The sequence below is a fragment of the Oncorhynchus masou genome, chromosome 7 (assembly GCF_036934945.1).
Source record: "Oncorhynchus masou masou isolate Uvic2021 chromosome 7, UVic_Omas_1.1, whole genome shotgun sequence".
Classification (NCBI taxonomy): Eukaryota; Metazoa; Chordata; class Actinopteri; order Salmoniformes; family Salmonidae; genus Oncorhynchus; species Oncorhynchus masou.
The window spans coordinates 22,770,328-22,781,232 of NC_088218.1; the positions used below are offsets into that span (position 1 = coordinate 22,770,328).

Below are 10,905 nucleotides of genomic sequence, written 5' to 3' on the forward strand. Positions count from 1 at the left end.
AAAGACTATTGCGACACGCCGTACGTTGTTAGCTAGATCAGGAGGTAGTATACAACCATTTCATTGAGTGACGTTCACTCTGTGGGAGTTGCACTTGGCTCCCAGTCATAGTAACTATCTCAGCAACTTGTGGATTTATGACGACAACCTCTGTCTGATCTTGTGCCGTGTCCCTCTAGATGAGACGCAGGGACGGCACCCGCATGCTCTTCCACCCCTCCTTTAGAGAGTGGCTCGTGTGGAGGGCGGACGGAGAGAGCACCCACTTCCTCTGTGACCCCAGGAGTGGCCATGCTCTGTTGGCCTTCATGTTCTCCAGACAGGAGAGCAAGCTGAACCGGCAGCAGACCATGGAGCTGGGACATCATATCCTGAAAGCACACATCTTCAAGGTACCAGCTAGTATGTCTGAATGGACTACTAATGGGACGTTAATCCAAAGACTATCTGAGTTCAAATATGACAGTACAGTAGCTTCCCTCCTCTTCCTCTCTCCTCTTCCGCTCATACACTGAGGGGGGGGGGGGTCGATGGTGCGCTATGGAAGTTTTGAACCAGAGTGTTTCTCTCTCCTTGTCTCTGCCTCTCTCTCTCTCAGGGTCAGAGTAAGAGGACAGGTGTGTCCTCCAGTGTTCTGCAGGCTCTGTGGGTGAGCTGTAGCACTGACAGCCTCTCTGCCGCCCTGGCCTCCCTCAGGAATCTCTACACACCCAACGTCAAGGTGAGACACACACACACACACACACACACGCACGCACGCACGCACACACGCACACACACACACACACACCTCTGCACACCCAACCTCTGCACACCCAACATCAAGGTGAGAGACTCACATGCACGCATATACACATACGCACAACTTTAAAAAAACATTTGTACCTACAGGTGAGTCGTCTGCTGATGCTGGGCGGGGCGAGTGTGAGCGGGCGTTCAGAGGTGCTTGGTCGTTCCCCTGTGCTGGGCGTGCACGCCCACCTGGGTCACCTTGAAATGGTGTCCCTGCTGCTGGAGCTGGGAGCGCCTGTAGACGGAGCCTCGGACAGCGGCATGACCCCCCTCTGTCTGGCCACCGCAGCAGGACACACAGGACTGGCCAGCCTGCTCTGTAAGAAGGGAGCCAAGGTCAGTGGTCAGTTGTTAGTCCCATGCCGCTATCTCACCTTGTTGACAATTCCACCAAAATGTCAATCAAGTTGGAAGTTGATCTGCTGTGGTTGTTGCAAAGCTTTACCGGTTCATAATTTATTTATAGTCATGCATCATAACTATCTGCTTCTGTTTGCTCTTTGGTGTTTCGCCTAGGTTACTGTAAAACGGTTGTGACAACTGTTGGTGTTCCAAGGGCTGTGTAAAAACATTGGATTCATTGATTGATTGATCTGTGTTTCTCCCTCTAGGTGGGCCATGTTGATAAGAGTGGTCAGTGTGCCCTGGTCCATGCTGGGCTGAGGGGCCACCCAGACATCATCCACTACCTGCTGAACCAGGACTGGGGCCCCACAGAGGCCCCGGAGGGCCAACAGCAGCATGGTGTGAAGAGCATTTCGAAGGGCCAGGCCTTACAACAGGCCCTGACGGCCGCCTGCAGCATGGGACACACTCACGTAGGCTACTGCATACACACACTGACGAACACACACACCGTGCGCTCTCTTCAGATTCAACTTTTGTGTATTGATTATAATAGTTATCGTGTTTAATATGGTCTCATTGTCAGGTTGCGAAGAGCTTGCTGGAGCTGAAAGATGACGATTTGGCTGTGCAGATAGACGCTCCCGACACGCTTTGGGGAGAGACGGGTACAGTGCACTTTCCCTTTGTCTGTATAATAATGTTTTTTTTCTGTTTTCTGTTTTCTGTTGCTTGTTTTCGCTGCCTCTCGAAAGGTGGTTGGCATTCGTTTTTACCAAGCAGAGATCATTTGTTGTCATTCACTTCCCAGTGAGCCTCTCAGGTGGTCTCCACTTTAATGTTTGCTGTCACGTAGGATGCAAGCGAAGTGATATTGAGCCCGTGTGTTTGTTCTGGACTCAGAGACGTAGGTGAGCTCACTGGTGAACAGAGGCTTGAAGAGTGTACAGTACTTGAGCTACTTTCAACCAACCGTACTTAAGATGGCAGGTTCCACTGACGGACTTTAAGCGGCGCTGGTGGTAGTAATAGTTTGAAATGGATTATATATTGCATATTTTGCAGGTAGCCTAGCGGTGAAGAGAGAAAGGCCGCTGGTTTGAATCCCCGCGCGGACGAAGTGCAAAATCTGCCGATGTGCCCTTGAGCAAGGCACTTAAACCTTAATTGCTCCTGCAAGTTTCTCTGGATAAGAGCATCTGTAAAATGTTAAAAAGATCTGGTAACATTGGATGTATGATCCTGTTACGGTGAAGCTGGTGTAGATATCAGATGGTGTTACCTCCATCTTCTAAAAGGATGTTCAGCAAACCTGTCTGGGCTCTTATTTCCCTTATACTCTAATACAATCATAGGTGTTTCTCTGCTCTCAGTAAATACATGGGCTGGGGGATAGACAGCGCTCAACCACTGCCAATTGGAAGCATGCATACAAATGCTGGCTGCCGGTACCAACATTTGTAAGCCAATACTGAATGAAAATAACCTGGCTAATGCAAATATAGACTACTAAATAGGGCTATTGAAGGAAATCCTGTATTTATGTTGATTACAGAGACCTGACTGGGCGATAAAATAAACAATAGTACCGATTTTAATGGCCTTCATTTGTTTTATTGTTTGCGTTTACCATTCAGTCTAGCATTGTTTTATTTTCATAAATATTTGTTTTTTACATCGACAAATCCTCCCATGGTAGAGTCTTGATACTCTGCTGTACACCGAATGATTTTCCCTTCAGCTCTTCTAATCTATTCGGTGAAATAAATCCTTGAATACTTTTCCCTGTGAAATTGTCCTCTCTCTATGCAAATGTGTTCCCGTGCCTGGTGGCTTCTCATTAGTGGAGAAGAATTAAGTTATTCTACCAGGAGGGAGGACAATTGTCTACCTCCTCTGTGGGTGAGACGCCAAAAGTTTACTGTACGTGAATGAAATAACATGGAACAGATAAATAACTATCGTAGCTGTAGCAGCTGTGTGTCTGTTGTCTACACAAGGTCAGTGACATATGTGAGAGTTGTCAGAAGTAGTATTTATTGCTGTGGGGAAGTAGTTGATAGAACTGGACAACATCAATAGATCATGTTTTTAATCTTGTTGGTGAACTAGATGTAGGAGTCATTCAACTCATTGGCCCCCCATTCAACCTATTCAACTCATTGGCCGCATTCAAAAATAATATTTTCAATATGAGAACCTCCCTTTTGAATCAAAACATTTGATCCCACAATCAAGGCCCCAGCGAGAATTGAACTCGCGACCCCTGGTTTACAAGACCAGTGCTCTAACCACTGAGCTATGGAGCCTTGCCTATTAATACCTTACTGAAACAGGATATTTACATATCACACCCAGCTTACTCGAAAACAGACAGAAGACCACACCCAGAGACATATTTCTAAATATATGACTCTGGCCACACCTATTGTGACATCACTGACTCTACCACACAGCTGTTGGTTGGAGCAGTCTGGCCAAACCAGCTGAGCTCGGCTGATGGCACGAGGCCTCTCGTGTTTGGTAAAAGCAACTGACTCTGACTGACAGCTCTCCTCTCACTGTGCATGTGGTCTGTACGTCAGCCAGGTTAACAGACTCCTCCACGTGTCTTCAAACTCTCCTCAGATATTTGACATTGACAACAGAAGCACAGCTGTTCAGGCATGAATCCGCAATTGCGTATTGATTTATGAGTCAGTGATGCACGTCTGCCTTATCTTAGATTGAGAAGTGTTGATTCACAAGACAAAGTATTCCTAAATGTATCAATCACAGCCACCATTTTTATTTTATTATGAAAGTGTTTCGTTATCTCAACTTTTTTTGCTCTGGCGTGAAGGGAAATGAGATAACGTATATGAAATGAGGTGATTTGTAATTGAGTATGTGCTCATATGGAACCATCGGTGGGACAGATGGGGAGGGCGTACCCTACACTGCGCCCACAGATGTCAATCATGTCATCATTCCCTCCCCATTGGCTTCCAGAACCAGATGGGTCATGTCACCGCTCCTGTGAGTATTTCATCATCCTAGCCAAGGTGAAGCAGGAGGCTGCATCAAAGAAAAGAAAACACCATTTCATTGGTTGCGTACACATATTAAGTACACAGTGAAATGCTTGTGTCTTTAGCTCCAACAGTGCAGTAATACCTAACAATACAAAACCATATACACAAATCCAACAAATCCAAATAAAGGAATTAAGAGATATCAGGACGAGCAATGTCAGAGTCCAGATTCTAAATATATATATGTATATGATAGTGTGTATAGACAGTTTATGAATAGAAAAGGTGTGTACTGGAGTAGTTATGCAGGATGAGCCTTGACTAGAATACAGTGTATACATATAAAGTGGGTAAAACAGTATTTAAACATTATTAACGTGACCAGTGTTCAATAACTCTGTACATAGTGTAGAGGTCTCTAAGGTGCAGGGTAGAGTAATGGGTGCTAGCCGGCTAGTAACAGTCTCTAAGGTGCAGGGTAGAGTAATGGGTGCTAGCCGACTAGTAACAGTCTCTAAGGTGCAGGTAGAGTAATGGGTGCTAGCCGGCTAGTAACAGTCTCTACGCTGCAGGGTAGAGTAATGGGTGCTAGCCGGCTAGTAACAGTCTCTAAGGTGCAGGGTAGGGTAATGGGTGCTAGCCGGCTAGTAACAGTCTCTACGGTGCAGGTAGAGTAGTGGGTGCTAGCCGGCTAGTAACAGTCTCTACGGTGCTAGCCGGCTAGTAACAGTCTCTAAGGTGCAGGTAGAGTAGTGCAGGTAGAGTAATGGGTGCTAGCCGGCTAGTAACAGTCTCTAAGGTGCAGGGTAGGGTAATGGGTGCTAGCCGGCTAGTAACAGTCTCTACGGTGCAGGTAGAGTAGTGGGTGCTAGCCGGCTAGTAACAGTCTCTACGGTGCTAGCCGGCTAGTAACAGTCTCTAAGGTGCAGGTAGAGTAGTGGGTGCTAGCCGGCTAGTAACAGTCTCTAAGGTGCAGGGTAGAGTAATGGGTGCTAGCCGGCTAGTAACAGTCTCTAAGGTGCAGGTAGAGTAATGGGTGCTAGCCGGCTAGTAACAGTCTCTAAGGTGCAGGTAGAGTAATGGGTGCTAGCCGGCTAGTAACAGTCTCTACGGTGCAGGTAGAGTAATGGGTGCTAGCCGGCTAGTAACAGTCTCTAAGGTGCAGGTAGAGTAATGGGTGCTAGCCGGCTAGTAACAGTCTCTACGGTGCTAGCCGGCTAGTAACAGTCTCTAAGGTGCAGGTAGAGTAGTGGGTGCTAGCCGGCTAGTAACAGTCTCTAAGGTGCAGGGTAGGGTAATGGGTGCTAGCCGGCTAGTAACAGTCTCTAAGGTGCAGGGTAGAGTAATGGGTGCTAGCCGGCTAGTAACAGTCTCTAAGGTGCAGGTAGAGTAATGGGTGCTAGCCGGCTAGTAACAGTCTCTACGGTGCAGGTAGAGTAATGGGTGCTAGCCGGCTAGTAACAGTCTCTAAGGTGCAGGTAGAGTAATGGGTGCTAGCCGGCTAGTAACAGTCTCTAAGGTGCAGGTAGAGTAATGGGTGCTAGCCGGCTAGTAACAGTCTCTAAGGTGCAGGGTAGATTAGTGGGTGCTAGCCGGCTAGTAACAGTCTCTAAGGTGCAGGGTAGAGTAGTGGGTGCTAGCCGGCTAGTAACAGTCTACGGTGCAGGGTAGAGTAATGGGTGCTAGACGGCTAGTAACAGTCTCTACGGTGCAGGTAGAGTAATGGGTGCTAGCCGGCTAGTAACAAATCAAATCAAAATTTATTTGTCACATACATGGTTAGCAGATGTTAATGCAAGTGTAGCGAAATGCTTGTGCTTCTAGTTCCGACAGTAACAGTCACTAAGGTTCAGGGCAGGGTAGTAGTGACTGTTTGACAGTCTGATGGCCTGGAGATAGTAGCTGTTTATCAGTCCCAGATTTGATGCACTTGTACTTTCTCTGCCTTCTAGATGGTGGTGGGGTGAACAGGCCTTGGCTCACTCCAGATGGTGGTGGGGTGAACAGGCCTTGGCTCAGGTCCTTGATGATCTTTTTGGCCTTCCTGTGACCGCAGCTTCCCTGGTCTGCACGTGTCCCAAATGACACCCCATTCCCTATATAGCACTATGGGCCCTGGTCAAAAGTAGTGCACTAATTAGGGAATAGGGTGCCTTTTGGGAGGTATATACGGTCTGGATGGATGCTCCATACCCAGGACTAGATGGCTGGTTTGGGCAAGCTGTGGCCAATACCCAACAAATCTGTCTCTTGCTCTCTCTCTCTGCCAGGCCAGCTGTAAGACTTTTAACAGCCTCAGCGAAGAGCCTGCCTCTAGAGAGCATAGGGAGATACGGGCCTGCTCTAAAATAGTCTTTGAAAGTCATACTCGGGGTTGTGACGTTGTCTGTTCGCAGTGTACTGTAGCTCACATTGCCTTTGCGGTGCCAATATTTTACTCTCGTTCAGGTGTTACTCTCTCTAATCTTGCTGTGTGTCCTTGAATTGTTGAGCGGTAGTGCTACAACTGCAGTACTACTAGAGTGAAGTACATTGTAACTGTCTCCAAACAATCAATAACACGGAATCAAAAGATTAGTTGACCACTGTTCTGGGGGTCTCTCTCTCAGCTCTGAGTGCGGCTGCAGGCCGGGGCAGGACAGAGACGTGTGTTTTCCTGCTGGAGAGGGGTGCGGGGGCAGAGCAGCCCAACCGGAGGGGGGTGATCCCACTCTTCAGCTGCATTAGACATGGACACCCCCAGGTGAGAATCATTCTGATTTTCCTGCTTTACAGCACTGATGGCTGTCCAATCACTCATGCTCTCGCTCTCTCTCGCTCTTAATCTCTCTCGGTCTCTCTCTTGCTCTCACTCTCTCCTCCTCCCCCCCCCCCCCCTCAGGTAGCAGAGCTGTTTCTGCAGCGCGGTGTGGACATTAACACCATCGATAAGCAGGGCCGCAGTTTGCTGATGGTGGCAGCCAGCGAGGGCCACCTCAGCACTGCAGACTTCCTGCTGACAAAGGGTAAGCGGTCAAGGGTCAGGGTCACATCATGGTAAATGTCAATTCTCAGTGCACTAAGGGGGATAAGAGTGTTATTTGAGATTATTTTTTTATTTCGTAGCTCTGAGATATACAGTATAGACTTTTATTATTAGGTACACCCCGTTCACAAAAATGGTTCGCTCCTACAGACAGTGAGTCAGGTGGCCGTGGCTTGCTATATAAAGCAGGGAGACAGGCATCAAGGCATTCAGTTACTGTTCATTTGAGCGTTAGGTCACGAGTTTTGCTCATTCTAAGTGACTTTGAGTGTAGTATGATCGTCGATGCCAGGCGAGTCGGTTCCAGTATCTCAGAAACGGACGTATTCCTGGGATTTTCACGCACGACGGTGTCTAGGGTTCACCGAGAATGGTGCGACAAACAAAAAACATCCAGTCAGCAGCAGTCCTGTGGGTGAAAACAGCTCGTCCGTGGGAGGTTGAACGAGAATGGCAAGAATCGTGCAAGCTAACAAACCGGCCACAAACAGGCAAATAATCCCGATTCCTGTTGAGTCATGCTGATGGCAGAGTAAGGATTTGGCGTAAGCAACATGAGTCCGGGCTTGTGACGGTGGTGTACTGGTGTGGGGAATGTTTTCCGGGCACACGTTAGGTCCCTTGATACCAATTGAGCAGCGGTTCTATACCCCGAAGAATTCAGGCGGTTCGGTAGGGAAAGGAAGGTCTGACCCAGTATTAGATGTACCTAATAAACTGGCCACTGAGTGTATGTCAGTCTCAGTTGCAGTGGAGTGAGCTTGTTATTTCTGATCTGGTTCCAGGTGCGTCTTTAGCCTCCGTGGATAAGGAGGGCCAGACAGCTCTGAGCTGGGCGTGTCTGAAGGGTCAGAAGGGCGTGGTGCAGCACCTGGTAGAGATGGGGGCAGAGATAGACCACCCTGACAGGAACGGGCGTACCCCTCTCGACCTGGCAGCTTTCAACGGTGATGCAGAGATGGTGGGGTTCCTTCTAATACTGCAAACTGGAGAAAAAAATAGATCCACAGACATAATTCTGATTTCGCTGCAACTGGCCTAGATCGTCTAAAACTGGCCTAGATTGTAGATTTTTTTTAAACACAGTACTGAATTTACACAATTCCCTCCAGCACCTTTAGCCTTGTTTGAATCCTTTTAAAATGCTGTTTGTTTTGTGGTGTCCTCGACAATCACAGGTTCAGTACCTGGTAGAGAAGGGTGCGGTGGTGGAGCATGTGGACCACAGTGGGGTGAGGCCTCTGGAGAGGGCTGTGGGCTGTAGGAACACTGCTGTAGTGGTGACCCTACTGAAGAAAGGGTCCAAGCTGGGTGAGTTGGAGTTGACCTGATCTGTCGGTGTTAAAGCCCTGCAGGGTCTTGAGGAAGGCTCTATCAACATCATGTATTTCACCCCTCTTTCTCTTCACTCCTTTCTACCTGCTAAAAGGCTACAGAACATCCCCTTATGATCGATCAGGTACTTTCTTTAGATACCTTTTACAGTGTTTTGTGTGTGTGTGTGTGTGTTTAACCTGTGTTCTCATACCTCTTGACCAGGTCATGCTACGTGGGCGATGGCCACATCGAAACCAGACGTCCTCCTCATCCTCCTACAGAAACTCATGGAGGAGGGCAACCTGCTGTATAAGGTGGGTTAACTACAAAAGGAAAACCTGATCTCTCTCGCTGTGTGTGTGTGTGTGTGTGTGCTGTGTGTGTGTGTGTGCCTGCGTGTCACTGTCTGTCATGAAAGTGTGTCCAGTTCGAAAATCTGCTAGCCCCCTTCTCTAAATCAATGTCTGTATTTTCTCTCTCTCCCTCCCTCCTCTCCCCCCCCCAGAAGGGGAGGATGAAGGAGGCAGCCCAGAGGTATCAGTACGCCCTGAGGAAGTTCCCCCGAGACGGCTTCGGAGACGACCTGAAGGGCCTGAAGGAGCTCCGTGTCTCCTTGTACCTCAACATGTCACGCTGCCGCAGGAAAACCAATGTGAGACACACATTACTCTATCATTTGTTAATAGAATTGAACATTTAATAAAACTGCAGGTTTTACATCATCTGATATAGCTACACACTAGAGAATTGGCTATTTTATAGAATTTAACACTGAATGAAATGTCATTTCATGTTAATAGTATAGGAGTAGGTATAATAGATAGATCTTCATCTCAGCAGCCTGGAGGGAGTGATCTAACACACCCTTGTTTTACCAGACAATATAATAAGACTGTTATACTAGAGCAGTGGTGGTAAAATGACATCCTCCGGGCAAATGAATAATGGAAAGATGCTATGATGTGATACGCTCATCCTCTCCCATATACTGGAGTAATCACTCACTCACACATGCAAGGTGGACGCGTGTAGCACAAACACGGAAAGAAGGGATCCTCCCTCCGTTGTTGCTGGTGGATATTGTGTCAGGGGGAAGAGAGAGAGCTGGCTAGGCACACACACATCATCCATATTCCATCACGTTCAGGTGAATAGAACAGGAGGGGAGGACAGAGGCCATAACAACTGTTATTACACATTGAACAGTTATTCAGAGCTGTGGAATTCAAGGCTGTGGTGTAATGCCCACCTCCATCTCAAGGACGGAATCACACTGTGGTTTGCTTCATTAAATATTCACCTGAGAGGAATGAAGGGAGCGGGGTAACTCATTTAAAAACAAGTCAACCGCATGCTCTCTAGGCATACAAAGAGATGGATGGATACACTGCACGCAGGCAGGCACACACACATATTGTACACGCATGTACACACACTAGAGCCAGTAGAGGTGCTTATGAAATCTCCATTAAAGGCCCAGCTCAGTTAAAAACATGATTTACCTGTGTTTTATATATATTTCCACACTATGAGGATGCAATAATACTGTGAAATTGTGAAAATGATGATAATGGCCTTTTAGTGTAAGAGCTGTTTGAAAAGACATCACCAGGTGGTAAATTAGTTAATAAACCAATAAGAGAGTTCCAAAGCTCTCTGTCAAAAACAGCTAGTTTTCCATTTTCCCCTCTACTCCCAGACAGTCCTTGCAAAATTATTACTTGAGAAATTTCTCTTCGCTAAGAAGCTATTTTAGTTCATTTTTGAAAATGTTTATGAAAACAATGAGTGTAAGGTACTTAATTGTTACCCAGAAATAATTTAATATTGAGATAAAAACAGCTGCATTGTACCTTTAAGAGTCAATAGTTTTCATTTCCGACATCATTTTTTTTTACGGTTTGGAGAGAAGCTATGAGCACCCGTCTGGAGAATCCATTAAGACACTGGGAGATAAAGCTGCTCTACTCTGAGCTGCACACAGATGAAGAATTCTCCAGTTAAACAACACTGAATTCCTAATTTCAGTCACTTACAGTAATTGCAAAGTGTGGCGCTGTGTGGACTACCGCTGGATTCACACTGCACTCATTAACGCTCACAAACACATTACCCTGGCTAATAACCTTAAGACGTTGCTTTTGGCTTCTTCGTGAGACATTCAGGGTGGACAGAATTTAACAGTAAACATTCATAATTAACTGAGTTTCTGTCCTCTCCCCCCCCCGACAGGATTTTGGTATAGCGGAGGAGTTTGCCACCAAAGCCCTGGAACTGAAACCCAGGTCTTATGAGGCGTTCTACACCAGAGCACGAGCCAAGAGGAGCAGCAGGTTAGCACACACCAGTTCTCTGCTAATACTGATATAAAGGAAGGGACTAGAATGGACGGGTACAGTTGACAAGACAAAC

General features: G+C 47.1%; 1 protein-coding gene and 1 non-coding gene across 3 annotated transcripts in view; one reads left to right on the forward strand and one right to left on the reverse strand.

Moving 5' to 3' along the window:
- The window catches only part of LOC135543512 (protein TANC1-like), a 47,907-nt gene that overhangs the window by 34,551 nt on the left and 2,451 nt on the right, over window positions 1-10,905 (forward strand). Inside the window, exons 11-23 of one of the 2 annotated variants that reach the window (XM_064970831.1) lie at window positions 180-392; window positions 599-721; window positions 892-1,128; window positions 1,404-1,610; window positions 1,724-1,805; window positions 6,761-6,894; window positions 7,033-7,156; window positions 7,962-8,137; window positions 8,355-8,487; window positions 8,606-8,635; window positions 8,716-8,807; window positions 8,999-9,145; window positions 10,726-10,826. In XM_064970831.1, coding sequence (XP_064826903.1) covers window positions 180-392; window positions 599-721; window positions 892-1,128; window positions 1,404-1,610; window positions 1,724-1,805; window positions 6,761-6,894; window positions 7,033-7,156; window positions 7,962-8,137; window positions 8,355-8,487; window positions 8,606-8,635; window positions 8,716-8,807; window positions 8,999-9,145; window positions 10,726-10,826 — 1,799 coding nt within the window. The remainder of the gene's footprint in view (window positions 1-179; window positions 393-598; window positions 722-891; window positions 1,129-1,403; window positions 1,611-1,723; window positions 1,806-6,760; window positions 6,895-7,032; window positions 7,157-7,961; window positions 8,138-8,354; window positions 8,488-8,605; window positions 8,636-8,715; window positions 8,808-8,998; window positions 9,146-10,725; window positions 10,827-10,905) is intronic. The other variant, XM_064970832.1, reaches the window with a different exon arrangement.
- trnat-ugu (transfer RNA threonine (anticodon UGU)) lies at window positions 3,374-3,446 on the reverse strand. The gene has a single exon. It is a non-coding gene; the product is annotated as a tRNA-Thr (tRNA).